Source organism: Chenopodium quinoa, unplaced genomic scaffold (genome assembly GCF_001683475.1).
Source record: "Chenopodium quinoa cultivar QQ74 unplaced genomic scaffold, ASM168347v1, whole genome shotgun sequence".
NCBI classification, from domain to species: domain Eukaryota; kingdom Viridiplantae; phylum Streptophyta; class Magnoliopsida; order Caryophyllales; family Amaranthaceae; genus Chenopodium; species Chenopodium quinoa.
The window spans coordinates 5,721,024-5,742,454 of record NW_018742329.1 but is presented as its reverse complement, the minus strand read 5'-3'; the positions used below and the strand labels follow the sequence as shown (position 1 = coordinate 5,742,454).

The 21,431-nt window shown below is 34.9% G+C and overlaps 1 protein-coding gene across 1 annotated transcript; it reads right to left on the bottom strand.

Annotated features, from left to right (window-relative positions):
- Positions 1-1,579: 1,579 nt before the first annotated feature.
- On the bottom strand, positions 1,580-6,685 carry LOC110689169 (GDSL esterase/lipase At1g29660-like). The gene is made up of 5 exons (XM_021865897.1): positions 6,403-6,685; positions 3,459-3,583; positions 2,581-2,820; positions 2,170-2,410; positions 1,580-2,056 (listed from the first exon to the last, which is right to left on the bottom strand). The coding sequence occupies exons 1-5, from the start codon at positions 6,497-6,499 to the stop codon at positions 1,854-1,856; spliced, it is 906 nt and encodes a 301-aa protein (XP_021721589.1). The 5' UTR covers positions 6,500-6,685; the 3' UTR covers positions 1,580-1,853.
- Positions 6,686-21,431: the final 14,746 nt, after the last annotated feature.

The following is a 21,431-nucleotide window of genomic DNA, read 5'->3' as shown; positions in this document are numbered from 1 at the left end:
AGCCACGAGGGGGATGAGAATCGATCTCAAGATCTTCTAGAATCGGGAGGAAAGCTCTAACCACAACGAATTTATTTAAGTTGGTATATCGTACTAACTTATTTCAAAAATGTTCAGATCAGATGAGATGATTTTATTTTTTAATTTGCGTTATTTAGTGTTAAATGTCATTATTTTTTGTACTTTAAATAATTAAGAATTTTTTTTGTGTATAGAAAGTAAGCCTGTACAAAACTATCTGATAATCCAAAAATCCGATAATCTGATCCGCAACTATCCGAATTTTTGGATATCTGATCCGAGTTTTCACTTCGGGTCAAATATCTAATACGAAAAGATGGATATTGGATGCAGATGGATAATGATTTTCAAAATTTCGGATATCTGATATCCAAAATATAAAGGCTAAAATAGTAAAATATATATAAATTTTCTAAATTGTTCATATAAAATTGTCTACTTATAATAATATTCTTAATATATTTAATGATAATATTTATTGCAGAAGGACTACTATTTTGTTAAAATATGTTGTACAACTCAGCGATAAAAAAGCGGTAAAATTAGTGAAATTTACAAAGTAATCATAACTCATTTCAAAAGCATCCGATACGAAAATTTTGGGTATCAATTTCTGATATTCGAGTGTTCGAGATATCCGTGAACAAGCCTAATAGAAAGTACGATCTAATAACATCTCATTTCATAATTTTTAAACTTATGGATAAGTGTATTAGTTAGTTTGGAAATATAATTAAAACAAATCAAATAAAAAAAATCAAATCGGATCTAATCATATTATGTGCATAGCCTAAAATTTGTAATGTAACAATCTATGTGAGACTTGAAAAACGTCTTTGTAAAAATGAAGGGAATACGTAACACCGACAGCATATGTGCAAATTAAAGTCAGTGTATTAATTAAAAAACAATTTTCATTACACTACATATATATTTTGTGCACAGTGCACTAAAAATATATACTAGTTTTTTTTTTTTTTTTTTTTTTTTTTTTTTTTTTTAACTTATTTTAATGAATAAAAACTAGTTATTACTCATTTAATTACCACACCTAAAGATTTTATTCTAAGGCAATACTTTTATTCATTTGCCATACAAAAAATTTGAAACTGACAAGTAAAGAATCATATAACTAATATATAAAGCTAAACTTTTAGCCAGGTCACGAAATAGCGACACTTGACATTCTAATTTTTCGCCAAGTGTTGCGCCACCTTGGATAAATTTAAATAGACTTCATATGATAAAAAAAAACCGTTAAGTGTCGCGACACTTTGGATAGATTTCATAAGATAAAAAAAAAAAGAATTAGGTAAGAATTCTATAGGATAGAATTTTAGAATAAGATTATTAGTTTAGAGTTATATTTTCGTTAAAATACCAAATAATAAATTTATAATTAGGCCACAAGACAATATCATTTAGCGTTTTAATTTTTCGCCAAGTATCCACGTTGGATAATTGTAGATTGACTTTGTAGCAAAAAGAGTTAATTTAGAAGTCTATTTTCAATCAAATTGAATTATAATACATAGTATAATTTTATCTTAAAAGTGCATAAACTACCCGGACATCGCCAGGGCACAAAACTCGTGTATATATAAATGTAAGAACTACACAATGCATCTAAAATTTGAGTTACACGTTCTTTCTTCAACACAATGCATCTAAAAACTTGTTTGGTGAACCCATTTAGGGTCGATCAAGTTCATTTGGAACATTCATCTTAACCTACCCAAATTATATATAGATATATACTTTGTGTAAGTATCCATCTAAAATTATTTCGGCCTAGGTTCGACATAAATATCGTGTATAGAATCAAGCTAACTTCAAAGTAATTGCCTAATGCTCATCGGATGGACAAACAAGAACGGGTCGTTGTATGCAATTGTTGCTGCTGCCTGATTCACAAATTCTGATGGATGAAATCCATCCATGTATCCGTGAAAGAGCCTATTACGACAAGGGGGAGAAAGCGGCTCACACATGAAATCACTTCTTAATTTGCAACAATATGAATCCATTATAAACCCTGCAAAATTCAAAAGTTTGGATTATAATTATTAGAACAATGTACACATGCTCTTTAAAACGGAAATTTAAATTAATTTAAACTAGTAACGTAACAATTGTTGACCCACGTACCAAATGGGAATGAAGTTGAAGATTGCAAGGCCGAGAGATTAATGTAGGTAAATTTGGCCTCAAGGAGCTTTAAATTGAAATCATCTACTAGAGAAACAAGTTTTGTATTGAAAAGATCTACTGCTTTGTTGATTTCATCAACACATTTTGTTGAATTGAATCTAGCCTTTTCAGCTGGAGTGCAACCTATTTGACCTAATCCAAAAACCACTATCTTCCTTGCACCTGAATCATATAGTGCCTACATCAGAAAATGCATTAATTAGATAAGTAATTAAAACAAAATAAAATATTTATCGAGTGTTAGTTTACATAGATTTGGAAGTGTTGTAATTAACAACACACATATGAGTACATAACGAGATATATATATGGAGAAGGGAGGGAGGGGAGAAAGAAACAAACACATACCAGTAATCGAGCTCGATATCGAGATATGAGTAGTGTTGCATATTCGTCCTTGGTGAAGAGTTTGCTACTAGGAAATTGTTGTGGGAGGAAGTAGTTATTAATGTAGTCATTGCTACCAATATTGACAGTGTACAAACACTTGTTTAAGTAGTTAGCAATCGGTCCTTTAACCATCGATTGAAGCATTGAGATTGTGACGTTGTAATTTTGTAATTGCTGATCCAACCAAATTCGTTCACCCTGAAAATGGAGGAAACAATTATATATGGTAATCAAATAAAATTATATTATCAAACCCTTTGTAGAAAATGTTAGTTACTCGTATTTTCAACTTTTTTATTTATGGAAATAATGTAAATTACTTCCTTCAATTTGTTCCTTCAAACCCTTTTATTTGCGGTTTTTTTTTTCAAAGTAGAAAACCGATCCAAATTATAATTAAGCGAATCTAACAAGTAGTTACTTAATCACTTGATAGTGTTTTTTTTTTTATAATGTATAAATTATTTTTAAAAAAAGTCAAAAGTTTGTGTGCTTGATCAAGTGATTAATTAGTGAATGGAAAAATCTTTTAAGAACTATTCAGATTTGGTTAAGGAAGTGTCATTATTATTTTTTGACTAGAATGTGTCATTCATCTTCGATCTCCATATATAATGCATTATTTTTCCTTTTTATTTTATAGAAATGTTGACATACAAGAAATAATCACCAAAATTTACTGTTCATAATAGCAGAAAAAAATCATATTAATTTAATTATAATGAAAAGGGATAAGGGTAAATTGTTATTTACAATATGCTTTTGCCATGATATGATTCTTTTGGTTCCCTTTTACAAACATAAAACGATGCAAGATATAAAGTTTATAATAGTACCAAATTTGATCCAGTTTCTGGAAGAATTCCTGCAGCACCAGATGCGTAATTGACGCCTCTCAATGCATCTTGACCAATGTGAGCACTATATGGTTGTATAAACTCTTTAAATCCCAAGAATTGAGCTTTAATATCACCAAATAAAAAAAAAATTATATTAATAACTATTTGGTTTAATCTTTTTTTTCTTTCTTTCTTTTTTATTTATTTTTTATTTTTTTTCAAACTAAGCTCCATATGATAGTATGATAGATAATTAGCATAGAGAATTTAATTGATTTTTGAATTGAAATTTAAAGTTTGACAATATATACATTAATATAGATATTATAATCATAGTTGTTTCCCCATCCTCTTCCATGCATGTAAGAATTGTAAGGTGTGACAGTATGACGACTATGAACCATGAATTACTCCATTTCATATTGATTTTTTGAAGTCTCAGTCAAAGTCTTTGAAGGCTTTGATCAATAATACTCTTACGATTAATAAAAAATAATGAATTGATGTGATGTGATTTTTGTTAGATTCATCTCATCATGTGTTAATAAGAACTAGAATATTTTTATCATGAAAAGATGAAAATCAAAATCTGTCCTAAGAAAGTTGTGTTCTTATATACGTTAAAAATAACTTAATACAAAAGTTACAAAACTTGGGATACATTTTATGTTTAATGATTATATTATTTGAAAGATCAAAACCCAGTCACCCCAAGATTAATGATCAGCTAGATTAGTGTTTAATGTTCAGCTAGATTAGTTGGTTAATGCATGTCTCGACTCCTAACTTCTAGGAGTGATATTATACCCAAGATTTGTATCAAATTTTGTTAACATTACTTAGTCTTGGATATTAGTCTTACTTTTACAAAATTAGTCTACACTTATATATGCAAGTAATTATAATCAAATATAGCTATCTATTTTATATTTTTAAAAAATTTCTGATAAAAATACCAATGGAATCGTTACTATAAATCACCAGGCCAACACAAACATAAAAGGTGGCATACCATAGAAAGTTTACTTTTTTTTTTTTGTATCAATTTTACATTTAGAACATCCAAATATCCTAATTAATTTCACGTGTAAAATTTATAGACAGCCAAACAAAGAAAATATGAACAATAATCTAATCTAATATATGTAAATAAAGTAGGCCTTTTTGGAGAGCATTGAGAGCGCCACATAAGAAAAGGTATATTTTCAACCAATTAAAAATTAGATTTCTATTTTACTTTAGAATTAAAAAAATCACTCGCCACCTAAACAAAAGTGACGAATGAAATTTTAAATTTTTGCCACGTAGGTAAAAGCGACGAATAGTAATTTATTAGGATTTTAATTATTTAAGAACACTAAATTTTATATTTTTATTTGTTACAAAACTAAAAATAATCTTTAGATATTAGGATTTATATTATTTAAAAAACTAAAAAAATTATATTTTGATATTTAAAAAATATAAATTATCATTTGATGTTAATGGTTTTATGTAAATATATGATAATATGATACTTTCATACAAAATTTTAAAACTTATAATGCAAGAAAAAAATTAAGAGATCACCAAAAAAATATTTATATACAAAATGTATATAAAAATTTGTGCATCGCACGCCACATAAGCAAAAGTAATATTTCGAGCAATGAAAAATTAGATTTATATATTAATTTAGAATTTTAATATTCAGTCGCCATTTAAGAAAAAATTAACAAATGAAATTTGAGAATTGAAAACAAAAAAAAGTAATTTAAGATTTAAATTATGAAAAAAACAAAAATTATCTTTTATATTATATTTTAATTTTAATTTAATGATTTTATCTAACTATCAGATGAATGAGATAATATTTATTTCAATTTATAAAACTTAACAAAATATTTTACCTTAAATTAATGTTAAAATAATAGAATAGAAAATAAAAACAAAAATTAAGAAATTACAAAAAAAAAATATACAAAATGGAATGTTTAAAAACCGTGCACCGCACGGGCTTACATCTAGTATATATAAATAAAGTAAGTATTTTTCGGGAGCATTCGACGCGAAGGTATTATTTTGTCCAATGAAAAATTAGATTAATAATTTATTTTAGAATTAAAAAATTTACTCACCATCTAAGCAAAAGTGACGAATAAGATTTAAGATTTTGACACATAGGTAAAAAAACGAATAGAGAATAATTAAAATTTAAATTACTTTTAGAAACTAATAATTATCTTCTCTAATAAAATAAAATAAAAAAAATAAAACAACTAAGTAATAATTATTTTTTTACATATATGGATGCAAATTTTTAATCGCAAATATGTTTAAATTCTCTCAAGAAAATATTGTAAAAGTTTGATTTTAATAATGTACTCATCGACACGAATAAAACTAAATCTCATATGACTAATTTCCCATAATATTATATAGTTAAACGAATATAAATGAGACTAACACTTTAAACAGAACGATTATATTAAATAAACGCATAGGCAAAATACTTATTTAATCAATAAAAAAAACGAGATTTGTCATTTCTTTTTTGAATTAAAAAATTTAAATTTTCACATAAGCAAAATTAGTGAATAAGGTTTGACATTTTAAATTCAAGCATCACATAAAATAAATAAAACAACAAAAGATAACTTTAGTGTTAAAAATAAAAAAATTGTCTTATGATATCAGGAATTTTATCTATATATTTAATGAATGGTCTTCATAAATATACACAATTTTAAATTAAATAAAATGATTACTAAGACCGTGCATCGCACGGGCTTACATCTAGTTTATCAACTATAGAAGGATAAATAAATAGATAGATATCGATAGTAGATATTGTGTTAGCAGATCATTTCACATTTTTAGCATTGTTACATGCTTCGTGTTTATATGCTGCCATATATAGTAAATACTGTGCTTCGTGTTTCATTTCATTGTTAATACTTACTGATGAAATCTGCAATGGTACGTCCATTAGTAAACCTTCCGGTAGGAACTCCGCCAGGAAAATCGACACCATACGGCGAATAATTAGCTTTAGCCATAGTATCTAGGGCATTATTGTTGCCTGCATCTGATAGCGAATCTCCAAAGATAAAGTAACATGGCACCTCCGGATCACCATTAACGAAATTAGAGCTAATTGCAACAAGAACAAAAAAAAATTACTCGAATTCGCAACATTCTTTTTGTAATTAAGGTAATGAATTGAATTACCTTTGAACTATGAATGATTTATTGCATTATAAGATTAAATGTAGTGATGTTATTTATAGCGGGATTCTTTAATATGGAGTATAAAGTTACAAAAAATTTAAAATAGATATTAAAGTCTAACAATCATTACATTTTTACGGTCCTTTGTTTGGCCCATAGGTTGTATTATTGATCTACGCAGCCTATGATGGTAAAGTTGACAATTTGCCTTTTAATTGAAAGTTTGTTAGTCAAAGAAAATAAAGCATTATTTTTTTCACATCAATATAGTATACTTTAAAGATTACAAATTTTAAAACATCCATTATTGGAGTATTATATTTCATTTGGTGAGGGAATATATTCTTTTTCAACAATATGCTATATGCATGAGGACTTTGATCAAATTATATCTTCTACATTTACTTTAGACTTGTATTTGTGGGAAAGACACTTAAGAGTAGAGGGTTAGAACGTTCAAAAGGGGTAAGGGAGTTTCCACTCTCAAACATTATATCCTCACTTGAAAGGCATCGAACTCCAAATTTTAAAATATGAGATAAGAATCTTACTAAATAAGTCAAGTCTTGGATGATAATGAGTTGAATAAGCTGACGTAAATATAAGGCATGTATGATAAAGTTATTACTATATTAGTGGACAACTTGCTTTGGTCATGATATAATAATTAACATCCTATTGTTTTCTCCAATAATACGTGTTTGAATCAGTTCATAAGATGTAAATATTCTTTATTCTATATGTCTTATGCCACCATGCCTAAATATAAGAATTTTCTATTAAAAAAAACATGTTTACACGTTGGTCGGAGCATTACAAATAGATTAAAATATTAAAAAATAAAATTCAAACATGTGGATCGAGTTTTAATATCTGGGGTCAAATTTGATTTGCTTTGCTGTTGCTAACATGGGTATATGATATCAAAATGAAATAAAATATCAACTAACGACGATTGCATTATGGATACTTTGTTGTAGAATTTTTGCGTGATGGGATTTGAACCGAGGGCTTTTCTTAAGATCTGGACGTGCATTCGAATTTTTGTGTGATCTTGAGGAATTAATAATGTCTAAAAACTCCCTTACAGAGGCGAATATAAAACATTCATTCATCAACTTTGGATCAAGTCAAAGTCAAACTAATATACGGAGTATTCGTTTTCACTTAAAATTAAAATTTTATAAAAGTATTCCGTTATTATCGAGGACAAAGGTAATAATTGGATAAATAAAACTTAGGGTCTGTTCATATTTACTGAACATAACTTAACAAAAATGAACTGAATTGATTGGAGCTGAAATGAATAGAGCTAAAATGAATATCTTATGAGAGAAGAAAATTAGGAGCTGGACTGAGCTGAATTGATTGGAGCTAAACTGAACTAAGCTAGACTAAAGTGAAATTAAGCTAAAGTGAACAGACCCTTAGGATCAAATCATGCTTATGCTATACATTTATTTTTTGTGTCTTTCTCAATATTGAATTTGTCTTGCCCTATGTTGATTTCTTACTCATTTCAAATTTGAATGTGGTACTCTATTTTTTTTTATTTTTATTTTTTTTTGGTAATTAAGAACTGGAATTAGAAGCTTAGAAAAGTAGGAGGTTTACAGAGTTCAGGCCTTGGCCTTCTTACAACCAACACAACCATATCTAAGGTGGGTTCAAAAGTGGTGTACTTACACCCAAATTACAGTCTCGATGAGAATTAGTAATTAGTTTGTTTCCAAAAGAAAAGCTACTGCCATTACATAAGTCAGCTCCTGGTGTAGGAGGAAGAATAAGTACACAGATAGTTAAATTAGCAGATTTTTAAAGTCCCATTCATCCCTATTTGAAGGTGTTAGAGTCACCATAGCTTGCTTAGCCGCCATATCTGCTGCCCTGACTCGAGCCCTAGGCCCTTTGGAAAGCTTTCCCTTTGGTATCCCTTGTAAAAGGTCCCTACAAAACAGATAGTGATTTCCCATTTCATCGAAATCAGAGTCATGGTTGTTTATGCCTTTGAATGCCCTCTGGAAGTCTGATATGATTGTGACATCCTCCCAACCTTTCATGATAATCTATGCAACAGCAGAGGTGATTGTCATTGTTTTATCCATTAGGGCAGAATTTGCCCAAGAGTTAGGGGCAATACCTTTAACCCAATTATCATGCTGGTCCCTACAGATACTAGCAAAGCTGGCTGTCTTACCCTGGTCCCTAAAGGAGGCATCAACTATTATGTGGAGGCTGGAATCCACATGGTCATGGGGGATAGGATATCAGAATTACTGGGTAGAAGGGAAGAGTTAAGACCCAAAAGAGTTATCTCAGTAGCCCATGCTTTAGCAGCATGGATAAGGTTGGAGATGGGGGTGGATTTCTTGTTAAAGACCCACTTATTCCTCCTAATCCAAAGTCTCCAGGTTAACAGGGCAAAAGATTAGTTCCAATGGAGATTGAGGGTAGAGTGGTGTAGGGTCATTTCAAAGTTTGTACTCAACCAATCCCATGTATTGAGGTCCTGGTTTATGATTGGGGAGGGGGTGACAGAGTTCCAAAGCTCCTTTTCTCTATTGCAGTCCCTAAGAACATGGGTTATGGTTTCAGGGATGCCAAGGCAAAAAATGCAAGATCTAGAGGTTATAATGAGCCTAGAATGGAGATGGTCTGCAGTGGGTAACCTATTCCATAAGCCTAATCAAAGGAAGAATTTAGCAGATGGGGGGATTTAGAGTTGCCATAGTTTGGAGAACATGGTCCTGAGAGGGGAATGATGGACCATTTGATGGTGCCACAGGTGGAGGTAAGCTGATTTGGAATCAAAGAAGTCCCCTTTACCCAAGGAAGAAAAGATCTGGTCCTCACCATAACAGGGGGGACAGTGCTATAGATGTGGGAGATGACATTTGGGGGACGAAAGTGGTAAAGAGAAGTGAGATAAAATGTCCCCTGAGAGATGACGGAACTGACAGTTAGGCTATCCTGCTCCTCTAAAAGGGGGCCTTGAACAGAAGATCTAAGAGGTCCTAGGCCTGACCAATTGTCATGCCATAGGAAACAGATGTTACCCTCACCAATAGCCCATTGGTAGAAGGAGGTGAGGAGATCCCAGCCTTTCCCAATGTCTTGCCAAATGTGGGATCCATTAGTGAATTTTTTAGGGTTCTGTCTTTGACAATATTTCTCCTTTATGAGGGTGGCAGAGAGGTTTCTTGAGTTTTGTATTTTCCATCCTAGCTTGGATATTTGGACCTTATTTGGCAGGTGGATTAGTCTATACACTAGACCTCCCACATCCTTAGGGCACCAGATCTTGGACCAGGCAATGAGAGGGGTTTTCCTTTTGTTAGAGGTAGATCCCTAAAAAAATCTATTGCATATTTGATCAATATGGGAGGCAAGATTTTTGGGGAGGAGGATGGCTTGCATAGTGAACGCTGGAATTGCAGCAAGGGATGACTTGATAAGGACAACCCTACCAGCCTTGGAAAGATTTTTTTATATCCAAGCATTTAATTTGGAGTTTAGCTTTTTGGTGGTATGGCTAAGGTGGGAGAATGTTGGTCTTTTGTCAATGAGGGGGAAACCCAGGTAAGTACCCAGATCATCACTCTTGGAGATGTTAATTAAGGGATGAAGTGAAGAGGTCTCTGATGAAGGGGGATGCATTTTTTGAGAAGTAGAGTTTACTTTTGGCAGTGTTCATGTACTGCCAGAGATATATCAAAAAGATGAGAGGGTGGCTTGCATGCTAGCTAGGGTGTTAGAGGATGCCTCCCCAAATCGAAGCAGGTCATCAGCAAACATAATGTGTGAGACAAGGGTGTTGTGCTTTCTGAACCTAAAGGGTTTCCAAGAGCCTTCTTGAAAAGCAGACTCAATGAGAAAAGATAGATAATTCATGTAGATGATGAAGATATAAGGGGACAGTGGGTCCCCTTGTCTAATGCCTTAAGAGGCAGAAAAGTTATTGGAGTTAACTCCATTAACTTTGACTTGGAAAACAGGGTTTGAGATGCAATGCATGATGAAGTGTATGGATTCATCATCAAATCCAGTTCTAATGAGGCAGAACTGAATAAAGTTTCATTCAAGTCTTTTATAGGCTTTTTCTAAATCAATTTTTATAGTGAACCAGGAGCTAAGGCCATACTTCTTTTTCATAGAATGGAGAATTTCAGAAGCTGAAATGTAGTTGTTCTCACACCCTCTGCCTGGAAGGAAGCTGCTTTGGTTTAGATAAATGATGGAATTTAGGTAGGGCCTTATCCTATTGACTAAGATTTTTGTGATGATCTTATAAGAGGACATAGGTGTGTTAGAGGCTTATGGGTCTGAACTGCTTGTTGGACTCACGGTGTTGGACTTTAGGGATTAGAAAGATGCAGGTGTTGTTTGCTCCTAAGGGGAGGGACTTGAAGGAGAAACAGGTGTGGCAGAAGGTAAGCAAGTCTGGCCACATTGTGGCCCAATGTTGTTGAAAGAAGAATGGGTGGAACCCATTAGGTCCATGAGCCTTGAATCTACCCATGGAGAAGATAGCCTGGTGAATCTCTATAATAGAGAAGGAGGTAGGTATGCTGAGATGGGGCACAGGGGGTTTCTCATCAGGAATGAGGCAACCCTGGCTGGAGAACAGAGAGGAGAAAAAGGATGTAAAATGGTTAGATAGCATATGCTCAGGATTGTCTTCCCCTACCTAGTTTTTGATGTTTTGGATCCTATTTCTCCTTCTTTTAATTAGTATAGAGTTGTGGAAAAGACTAGTGTTCCTATTCCCTCATTTAACCAGGATATTCTAGACCTAATTGCCCAGAAGGCTTGTTCTTCCAAGTAGGCCTTGGATAGGTTAGAGCACAGAGTTAACTCAAGATTGAGGAGAAATGGATTGGTAGGTTCTGCCTAATAGCCTTTTGGGTACCCACCAATCATTTTAAGGTATGTCGAATGACTTTCCTAAAGTTTGGGAAATTTTCAGAGGTCCAGGTTGAGATTAAAGGGGTTATAGCAGATAGTTTATCAGTAAGGGAACCATTGAGGTTGGTCCAACTACTATCCACAAACTGCTTGAAGCCCGGGTGCAGGTACCATAATGATTCCATTTTAAAAGATCTAGGTACAAGGGTGGTGTTTATAAAGGGGTCAGTGGAGAGAATGATGGGGTAGTGGTCATTTCTCTAGGGAGGTGAAGGACAGAGGTTTGGGGGAAGGCTTGGATCCAGACATAGCTGATCCAGGCTTTATCCAGCCTTTGCATAATAGGTCTGACCCTCCTTTTATTAGACCAGGTGAACTTGTTCCCACTAAAACCAGCATCAATTAGGCGTTAGATAGACATACATTCCACATACTTATTCGCTCTTCTAATTTTGACTGGTTTACCTCCTAGCTTTTCCGCTTGGGAGGTAACCTCATTGAAATCACCAATCACAATCCAAGTTAAGTTGATATTTTCACTAATTTTAATCAAATTATCCCAAGTATCACAGCGAGACTTAAACTTAGTGCTAGCATAAATTGCAGAAATGAAGAAGGAAAAACGTTTACCTTAACCACACTATGGACCGCATGAAGGTCTTTGCCCACTGACTGAAAGTCAACAGAAGTAGTGTTCCATAAAAGCAAAATTCCACCAGACAATCCCTCAGGCTCGGCTAAGAAATGTTTGTCAAAGGGTAGGGGTTTGATTGTGTTGAGTATGGCTTTGGATTCCATGGTTTTAGAGATGAAAAGGAAATCGGGATGATATTCAACAATGATGTGTTCAACGTGGGGGACAAAAGTTCCACGGGCAATCCCTCTTGCATTCCAAGCAACAATGATCATGGGTTTCAGGTAGTGGTCTGGTTTGAAGGAATTCCTTTCGGATTTTATTGCTGGTTTGAGGGCCCAGGTGGAGAAATTTGTTGTGAAGGTTGTTGAAAAGGTGATTGTTGTACATTTTCAAAGTTTCTTCCATGAGGAAGTCCCCTGAGTCCACATCCTGTACGTAAGTTTCTTTTATGTGGATTTGTAGGGCCTCCCTTTGGATCTGTAGCATGATCAAAGAGTCGGTTGTGCTGGCCATGGTCAGCTTGAGTGGTTAGGAGGTCAAAGTAAAGATAGTTTGCACTTGAGGGAGGGTTGGCGTGGGATCTTCTAAGAAGACCAATTGAGGAAGTATAACCCAAGAGAGGTTCTCCCTTTGTGCTATAGTCATCCACCATCGCATAAAGGCTTCTAACACGGGACATATTGCCTTGAGGACTTGAAGATCTAGGAGGTGAGCAGGATAAATGCTGCCTTCTGGTCTGTGAGCCATCATAAGTTCTTGGTAAGGTGCGTCTACAAACTGAGGGGTTGAGGATGAAGTGTCTGATCTAGGAATTTGTGAGCTTGAGCCATTTTGATGGGGTTTTGAGAAGAAATTCCATTTCGTTGACCCTCCATTCCGAATATTAGGGAATTGGCGAATCGAGACAAACTATCTGGTCTGGGGTGGCTTTTGCTACCTCTGTGAGAACAAGGAGAGGGAGCGACAGCGGAAAAGGTTGGAATGGCAGGGAGTATCTTGGATTTTGGCGGTTAAACCTGAGTAGTTACTAGAGTAGTCTCGGTGGCATCGCCACCTCTTTCGATTCCGATTCACTCCCGAACTGGAACGGGCAATCCCTTTCGGAAAATTGGTTGGACCCGTATGATAATACCATTTTTTCGGAATGCTTTTGGGTCTGTTTTTTCAATGGAGAAAGGATTTTAGAATTTGTAAGGGATGGAGGTGGTGGCAATATTAAATTGGTCTAGCTGACTTTGTGAGGTAGGGTTGAGAGGAGATGAGGTTTTTAAGAAATTATCTCCAGACAGATTACTTTGGGGACATCCAATGGATAGGGTTTGAGGAGAAGGAGCAATGGTAAGAACCTGAGTAGATAGAACGACTAGGGTTTGAGGAGGAGGATCAACGGTTAGGGTAAGAGAATCTTTATTGTTTGATCCAACAGCCGGGGAGCTTTGAGAGGTTTGGACCACAACAAGGGTTTTGGAGTGGGCCGATTGGGTAACAGGGCCACTCTCTCCTTTGGTGCTTGATATGAATTATGGGTAGAGGAGTTTATTTCAGAATTGGAAATTTCGCGCTTCTTAGCTTTTTTTCTTAAAACAAGAATTCATTCCCCGTCCTCTTTGATTTCTGCCTCCATAGCTTCCGACGGACGGCCTTTGTCTGGGGGATCGAAGTTGATTTTGCGATCAATTTTGGGCAAGCCGCTTTCTTGTGATCGGAAGAACTGCAATAGGAGCAGATGGGTAGCTCATCCAGATAGATTATCTTTTGACAGTGGATTCCAATCCATATTGAAGATTTCTTACCTGCATTTGATCCATAAGAACAAGAATTTTTATTTCCTGCATTATGTTTGACCTGAATTGCGACATATCAATCTTGACAAAAGTGCTAACCGTTTTTCCAAGTTTCTCCAAAACAGAGAGGTTGTAGAATTCCACTGGTAGTTATGGTAAGGAAATCCAAATAGCTAGAAATTGAATTTTTGCTTTTGAAGCTCGAAACCCTGGCGTCTAAAGTTGAACATGAACAAGGTGTTTACCAACAAACTAAGGTCCGCCCCCAATTATAGCTAACTGTTCCTCCTTAGAGCAAAGTTGGAGATTATAATAGCCTTTGCCAAGGTTATAAAACTAGGCATCGGTTTCAGGTTCCATGCTTTGAACAGGGATTTTGAACCAGAAACTGGAAGGAGAAAGACTTCCCCATGGTTTTGAAAATGATTGAATTAATCCAAGGAGCTAGGATTGGGTTGAGGTCCATACCCTACAGAGGGAGAACCAGCTGGGTTGACAGATCAACATCTGAAGAGGGGAGGCTGGGAATTGGGAGAGCATATGGACTGGGATGGTAATAGGGTTATGTTGGGTGACAGATTGAAGGTAAGACTTGGAAGCGGGTTGAGGGGTTTGTCTGGTGGACGAGTCCTTCTGTTGGGTTTCAAGCGGCCGATCAGGCGAGACTAACACTCTTTGTTTTTCTCTCTCACTTTCTCTCTACCTCACTCTCTCTCATCTTTTTGTCTCCGCTCACTTGCTGATCATCCTTTTTGGGATTGAAAATTTGGTACTTTATCTATTGGCTGGGTTTCAAGCTAAGGTCAGGGGTTGAATTTGCGTTTTTCAAGTTTTCTAAATCATGTGCGTTTTTTTGTTTTTCATTGCTGCTGCTGCTACTACTACTACTCCTGCTGCTGCTTCTACTACTACTACTACTACTTCTGCTGCTGCTACTGCTGCTGCTGCTGCTGCTACTGCTGCTCCTGCTGCTCCTGCTCCTGCTGCTCCTGCTGCTCCTCCTGCTGGTGCTGCTGCTGCTCCTGCTGGTGCTGCTGCTCCTGCTACTGCTGCTGCTGCTGCTGCTCCTGCTCCTGCTGCTGCTGCTGCTGCTCCTGCTCCTGCTCCTGCTGCTGCTGCTGCTGCTGCTGCTCCTGCTGCTGCTCCTGCCCTGCTGCTGCTGCTACTACTACTACTACTGCTGCTGCTACTACTGCTGCTGCTGCTACTACTACTACTCCTACTACTGCTGCTTCTAGCTGCTGCAGCGCTGCTACTACTACTACTACTACTACACATGTTTGGTACGTTGGTATTATACCGGGTTGCCAGAAAGGTATAGATAGCATTGACATTATCACAATAAACAATAGTAGCCTGCCGAAGAGGACAAAGTAACTCAAGTAAAAGATTACGAAGCCAACACGCCTCTGAGACAACATTTGCGACGCCTCGATATTCTGCTTCTGCACTCGACTTAGATAATGTATGTTGATGCTTAGATGACCAAGACACGAAGTTTTCCCCAAGAAAACAACAATAGCCGAAGTGGAACGCCGGGTATCGGGACAACCTCCCCAGTCAGCGTCAGTGTAAGTAATCAAGCGATGATCAATGGTACCCTGAAAATAACGTAGAATGCGTTTCAATGCCTCATAATGAGGTTCCTGGAAATCATGCATAAAAAGACACACCTGTTGTACCGCATAGGCAATATGGTGAAAGTGAGATACTGAACCTGCTAAACTGCGATACAAAGTAGGATCCCAAAAAGGTGGTCCTGCATCTATCAATTAGAACAACAACAACATCAATTACTATAATCATTATTATAGTACTAGTACTTATTACGGAGTATAAGTATGTATCTCGTCTTTTTGATAGGTGTCGGGTTTGTCAAATTTTGGTATTTGGTATTAGCGTTGGATTCCTATTATATGAAGGTCAAAGTGGCTCACAATAAATTGGTTGTGTGATTAAATTATTTCAAATTCTAAGAGAATCAGATTTGATTCAATGATCAAGCTCTTCCTCTAAGTACTTCTTGAGTAGTTGTTAACAACTTCCTCTGTTTTTTTAGTTGATACCTTTCTATTATAGTATTATCATGCTTGCCAACGCATGTTTTTAACGATTAATATCTCTAATTATCAACATTATAAAAATTAAATATTAATGAAAATATACATTGAAAACGATTCAATTAAGACCCCACGTGAATTTATTTTATCGTATCTATAAACCACAAAATAGAGTCAAAGTGTGTTATGTGAATAGTGTAAAAGTCAAATGATGTCAACTAAATAAAACAGAAGAGGTATATTAATGTACACTGAGGTAACTTTTGATGAGTTTAGGATAACTTTTGTTGAATTTAGAGTAACTTTTATCTCTAAAGCTTATATAACGAACTTTTATTTATATTAGAATAACTTATATATGCCATGTAATTTCTTTCATTATAGGGTAATTTTAATCATTTAAAATAGCTTTGAGGTGGATGTACAATATTTTATTATACATTTAATTTTTTATAATGTTTGTCATTCAAAAACCTGGACTTAAATTAGAACAATTCATCTTAATATATCAAGTATTTTTGAGAGAGAGTGGGCTTACAAAATGACCCATGTCAATGTGATGTTAATCGATTAACGATCTCACCCCAACTTAGGGAACTGAAACATAGTACTCCCTCCGTCCCTTAATACAAAGCCTCTTTTCCTTTATTATGTGAGTATTAAATGCTACAAATAGGCTTTGTATTAAGGAATGGAGGGAGTATCGGATAACGCAGTAACGCCTAATAAATGTAATCGTACCGAATCCATACAAAATGTGTTAACAACCTAACCCTCAAACTAACTCAACAAACTTAATTATAGTCTATATAGCTTTCCCAAGATATTTCCTCAAAAAAAAAAAAAAAAATGAAAAGGAGCTCTAACTACATAAGTTATCTCTCACTTAATTATTAATAAATTACTTATTTCCCTTGCCTCTTTTTTTTTTTAAGCTTTTCTCATGGTATTTTTCCCCATACAACGTTGTTAAAATGCGTTAACACCTGATTCTATTGAAAATGTGTATGGTGCATCAAAGGACATTTGGATACATCATAGTAACCAATAGGTATTACATTTGAGTAAGTGCAATTAATTTATTTAAGAGAAGAAAATGTAATGATTTAATATTCAAGTTGATAAACAATTTATTTGGAGTTTAACTATTGAAATCATTGACTCAAATTACTGATAACAATTTTATAAGAATAAGGGTTTGTTTACATATACTGAACTGAGCTAAACAGAACAAAACAGAACTGAACTGAACTGAATTGATTGGAGCTGAACTGAACTGAACTTAATTGGATGTAAGCTAAAGTGAACAGGCCCTAAATTACTCAGTTTTGTGTATTAGCATTAGCCGTATACATTGGAAGCAAGCAATCGTTGAAGTGTAAACCACCTATAAACTTACATATGTTTATTGATAAATGATCACAAAATATAAATATAAAACTGATAATCTACTTCTTCCATTTATTTTACTTGCACTACAACCTTTAGGCATGCAGTTATGGGCAGCAATTAGGAAGGTAAATGAACGATTTCGAAATAATTAAATATTGGGATTTTAGAAGAGTTAAGTACCATAAGTAAAAATTAATTTGATTAATTTGAACGTTCACATTATATAATCTTGGCCTCAAACTGCATGTCACAAGACTGTGTTGTAAGTACTCAAAACAAAAAAGTATGTAGTCTATGTACTACTGTGATTTAAAGGCAATGATATATTAATAGTAATTTAGTATGATAGCATATATATGTAGAGCTGATTAACCGTATTTAAAACTTAAATAAGTGTTTTAAGTGTAAAAAAAAAAAATGGTACGAAATCTCAAACTAATACATTATCTAATTTTATTTCAAATCGAGACTCTATATCTTAAGTACACATTCTTTCAAAAAAGAAAAAAAAAAACAACTGAAGTACACATGATGACATGTGGTATTTCCTTTACTTTTTACCGTTTTCCATTTTCAAATTACGTTACCTAACTTGGCTTTGTATCATAATGGTCCATCCACATTAGGCCTAAATCAATCCTGTTTCAAGCCCCTTAAAAAGGGGACATAAAATTATCTATCCCTACATCCAAGTGTAGGAAAATCTATCTACACCCCCTCTACACCCTCTCCCCATAAACTCCCCAAGCGACCAAGTCACATCTTTTTTTTTTGTAAGAAAAAAATAATAACAAAATTAATTCATAATTACCATCCTATCTTCTCTCTTCCCCTTCCTCTCTTCCAGTCTAATACACTAGTAGAAAATAAGTGATGGGAAGCTCCAAATAGCAAGCAGTTTTAAAAATCCGCTTGCCATTTAGCCAATTTTTTTTGAAAAAAACCCACTAATATTAATTGACAAGCGGTTTTGGCGCGAACCGCTTGCCATTATAACAAATGACAAGAGGTTTGGGGTTGAACCGCTTGCTAATTTGAAATAAAAAAATAAAAAAAAAACGGGATGACCTTCTTCCTCCACTTAGTCGAATTTTGGTGATTTTTCACTCCCGCCCTTAATTTTCTTTCACTCTCCTGCTCTCTTCTCTACCTTGCATGTCCAAGCTCCTCCCATTCACTCTCCTCTCTACCAGACGACGGCCACCACCACCACCATTCACTCTCCTTTTCATTTTTTTTTTTTTATTTTGGTCTGAAGCTGCTGCTGTTCGCGTGGGTGCTCGTGGGTAGGGCTGCGGCTGTTCGTGAGTGGCTGCAGTGGGTTGCGGCTGTTGGTGTTCGTGGCTGCTGGTGATGAAGTTCGTGGCTTTTGCTGGTGGTGTTCGTGGGTGGCTGCTGCTCATTCACACTTAATTTTCGCCCCACCACCACACCTCTATCTCTCTCTCCCTCCCTAACTTATTGGAGCCACCACCTCAATCCTTCTCTTTCTCTCTCTCAAATTAGGATGAGTTCTTGCTAAATTTTCCTTTCATATGTATTAATTGGTATTAATTGTTTGTTTATTCCAAATTTTAAAGTTAGGGTTTCAAATGTAGTTAACACAATTTTATTTTAATTGTTCTATTATTTGTTTGTATATTCGATAATTAATTGTTACTTTAATTGTTTATATATATATATATATATATATATATATATATATGTATATATATATGTATTTAGCTTTAAATTGTAATTTTTGAATAGAATACTTATTAGTTAACATTTTAATTCGTTAAATGTGGTTAGTAAATTATAATGTACGAATGGATTGATAAGTAACCTTAGTTTGACTGTAGGTAGGTTAATTTAATTATTATCACTATATGAATTAATGAACTTGTGTATTGTTGAATGTCAAATAAATGCAAATTATTGAATGCTTGGATCATCATTTTCCTAGATACCCGTTCAAGTCTTTCTCAATAGGAGAAAGTCTTGAATTGTCCCCGGTTGGGACTGTTATTGGACATTTAATCTCACTTAGGTACTGAGTGTATGTCTCTTTTCCGATTTCAAGGAATATCTCGGGTTATCATTTTCTCACCATGTTCTCTGGGTGCATATGTATGTAAGTTATTACCTACATTGTGTACTTGGAGAACTGGGGGAAATGTTGCCGGATTTTCCTTAAAATTAAAAAGTTGACATACATTCACCAGTGAGATTAGAAGTTCAAGGATGGGTTAGGTTGGAGTGATAAGGACCTTTTGGGAGCATTCATTTTTACGCGATATGGATGATATATATGCTATGTACTTTGATTGACATAATATATGTTACATTTATACATTGTTTGAAATGTGTTGGTATGTTTAAAAGCAATTTAAAACGTCAATGGATCGCGGTTGGATGTATGGTAGACCTGATACATTGAAATTTTTTAATGGGGTTCAAGAGTTTTGCAAGAGTGCTTCACAGTATCAGCTCAGAACGGGTGTCAATTACCTTTATTGTCCTTGTGTCAATTATAATAATGTCACAAGGGTCGATAGTGTTGATACCATCATGGCTCATGTACAATGTCATGGGTTTAGGCCTCAATATCATGTTTGGATTTGTCATGGTGAAAAGGGATCGTATAGAGAGAATGTTGTTGGCAATGAGACGCATGTTGAAAGTACCGAGATTCATGTTGAAGAAGAAAATGGGAGTGATGATGGTGAAGATGGGGATGAGACCGAGGATGGTGGTGTTGATAACTTGGATGAGATGATGCATGATGTTGAAGGTGAATTTGGTGACCGATCTGATGTATTTGAGTAATTATCAGAGGCTGCCAAAAAGCCTTTGTATCCTGGTCCAAAAAATACATAAAACTCTCAGCCGTGCTTACACTTTTTAACATTAAGTCTAAGTATAATCGGAGCAACACTAGTTTCACTTCTATGTTGACTACGTTATGTGATATGTTGCAAGATGGGAATGAAATTCCTACTTCCTACTATTATGCAAAGAAACTCATGTTTCCATTCGGTTTGGAGTATAAGAAGATACATGCATGTCCTAATGATTGTGTTCTATATTGAAATGAATATGAAGAGTTGGAGGAGTGTCCACGTTGCGGTAAGTCGCATTACAAGCGATCAAGCTGCAATGCTGGTATGAAAGGACCTCCTACAAAGGTGTTATGGTATCTTCATATTATTCCAATCAAGGTTAAAGCGTCTATTTTCAATACCAAAAGATGCTTAGAACTTGAGATGGCATGTAGAGGGAAGAAACAAAAATGATTTTTTTTGAAGCATCCAGCTGACTCTCCACAACAGAAGAACATCAATATGAAGTTTAGGGAATTTGGTGATTGATAAGTGGTTTTTTTTACCACTTATAGTATTAATTTAAACCCGATTTTATAATCTTTTCCCCACTTTCTAACCCGTTTTTGAATGAAGATGTTGTATCTCGGTCTCGTCCCTTCTTTTCTTGTGTTTGTCCATGTTTTGTAGGTACTATATCTCAATTTGACAAGAACTCAAAGCATGGAGTAATTTTCAAGGCTCGAAGACAAAGAAGGTAGATCTCGCTCCAGTGGGAGCGGGCGTGCATCTCTCCTAGAGCGGACGCTCCTCAACTTCAGCAACATTCTGCCCAAATCTAGAGTCAGCTAGGAGTGGGCGTGCACCTAGCCAGGAGAGGGCGCTCCTCCCTTTGAACTTGAAAACTGCCTATGTTGTGGAACAGGGGAGCGGGCGTGCAGCAGAATGGAGCGGGCGCTCCTCATTGTGGAGCGGGCGCTCCTCACTGGGAATCCGTTTTCTTGTGACAAATTCCCCTATGTTTTTTCGGGGAGTATAAATACTTCCCCTCTAGCTCATTTGTAAATATACAACAGTAGCCTAGTTTTCAGATATCTCTCTTAGTTTGAAACATTCCTTTTAATAAATTTAGCTTAGTTTTCATCAAATTAATCATTGTAATAGTTGGTTTCAAGATTCAT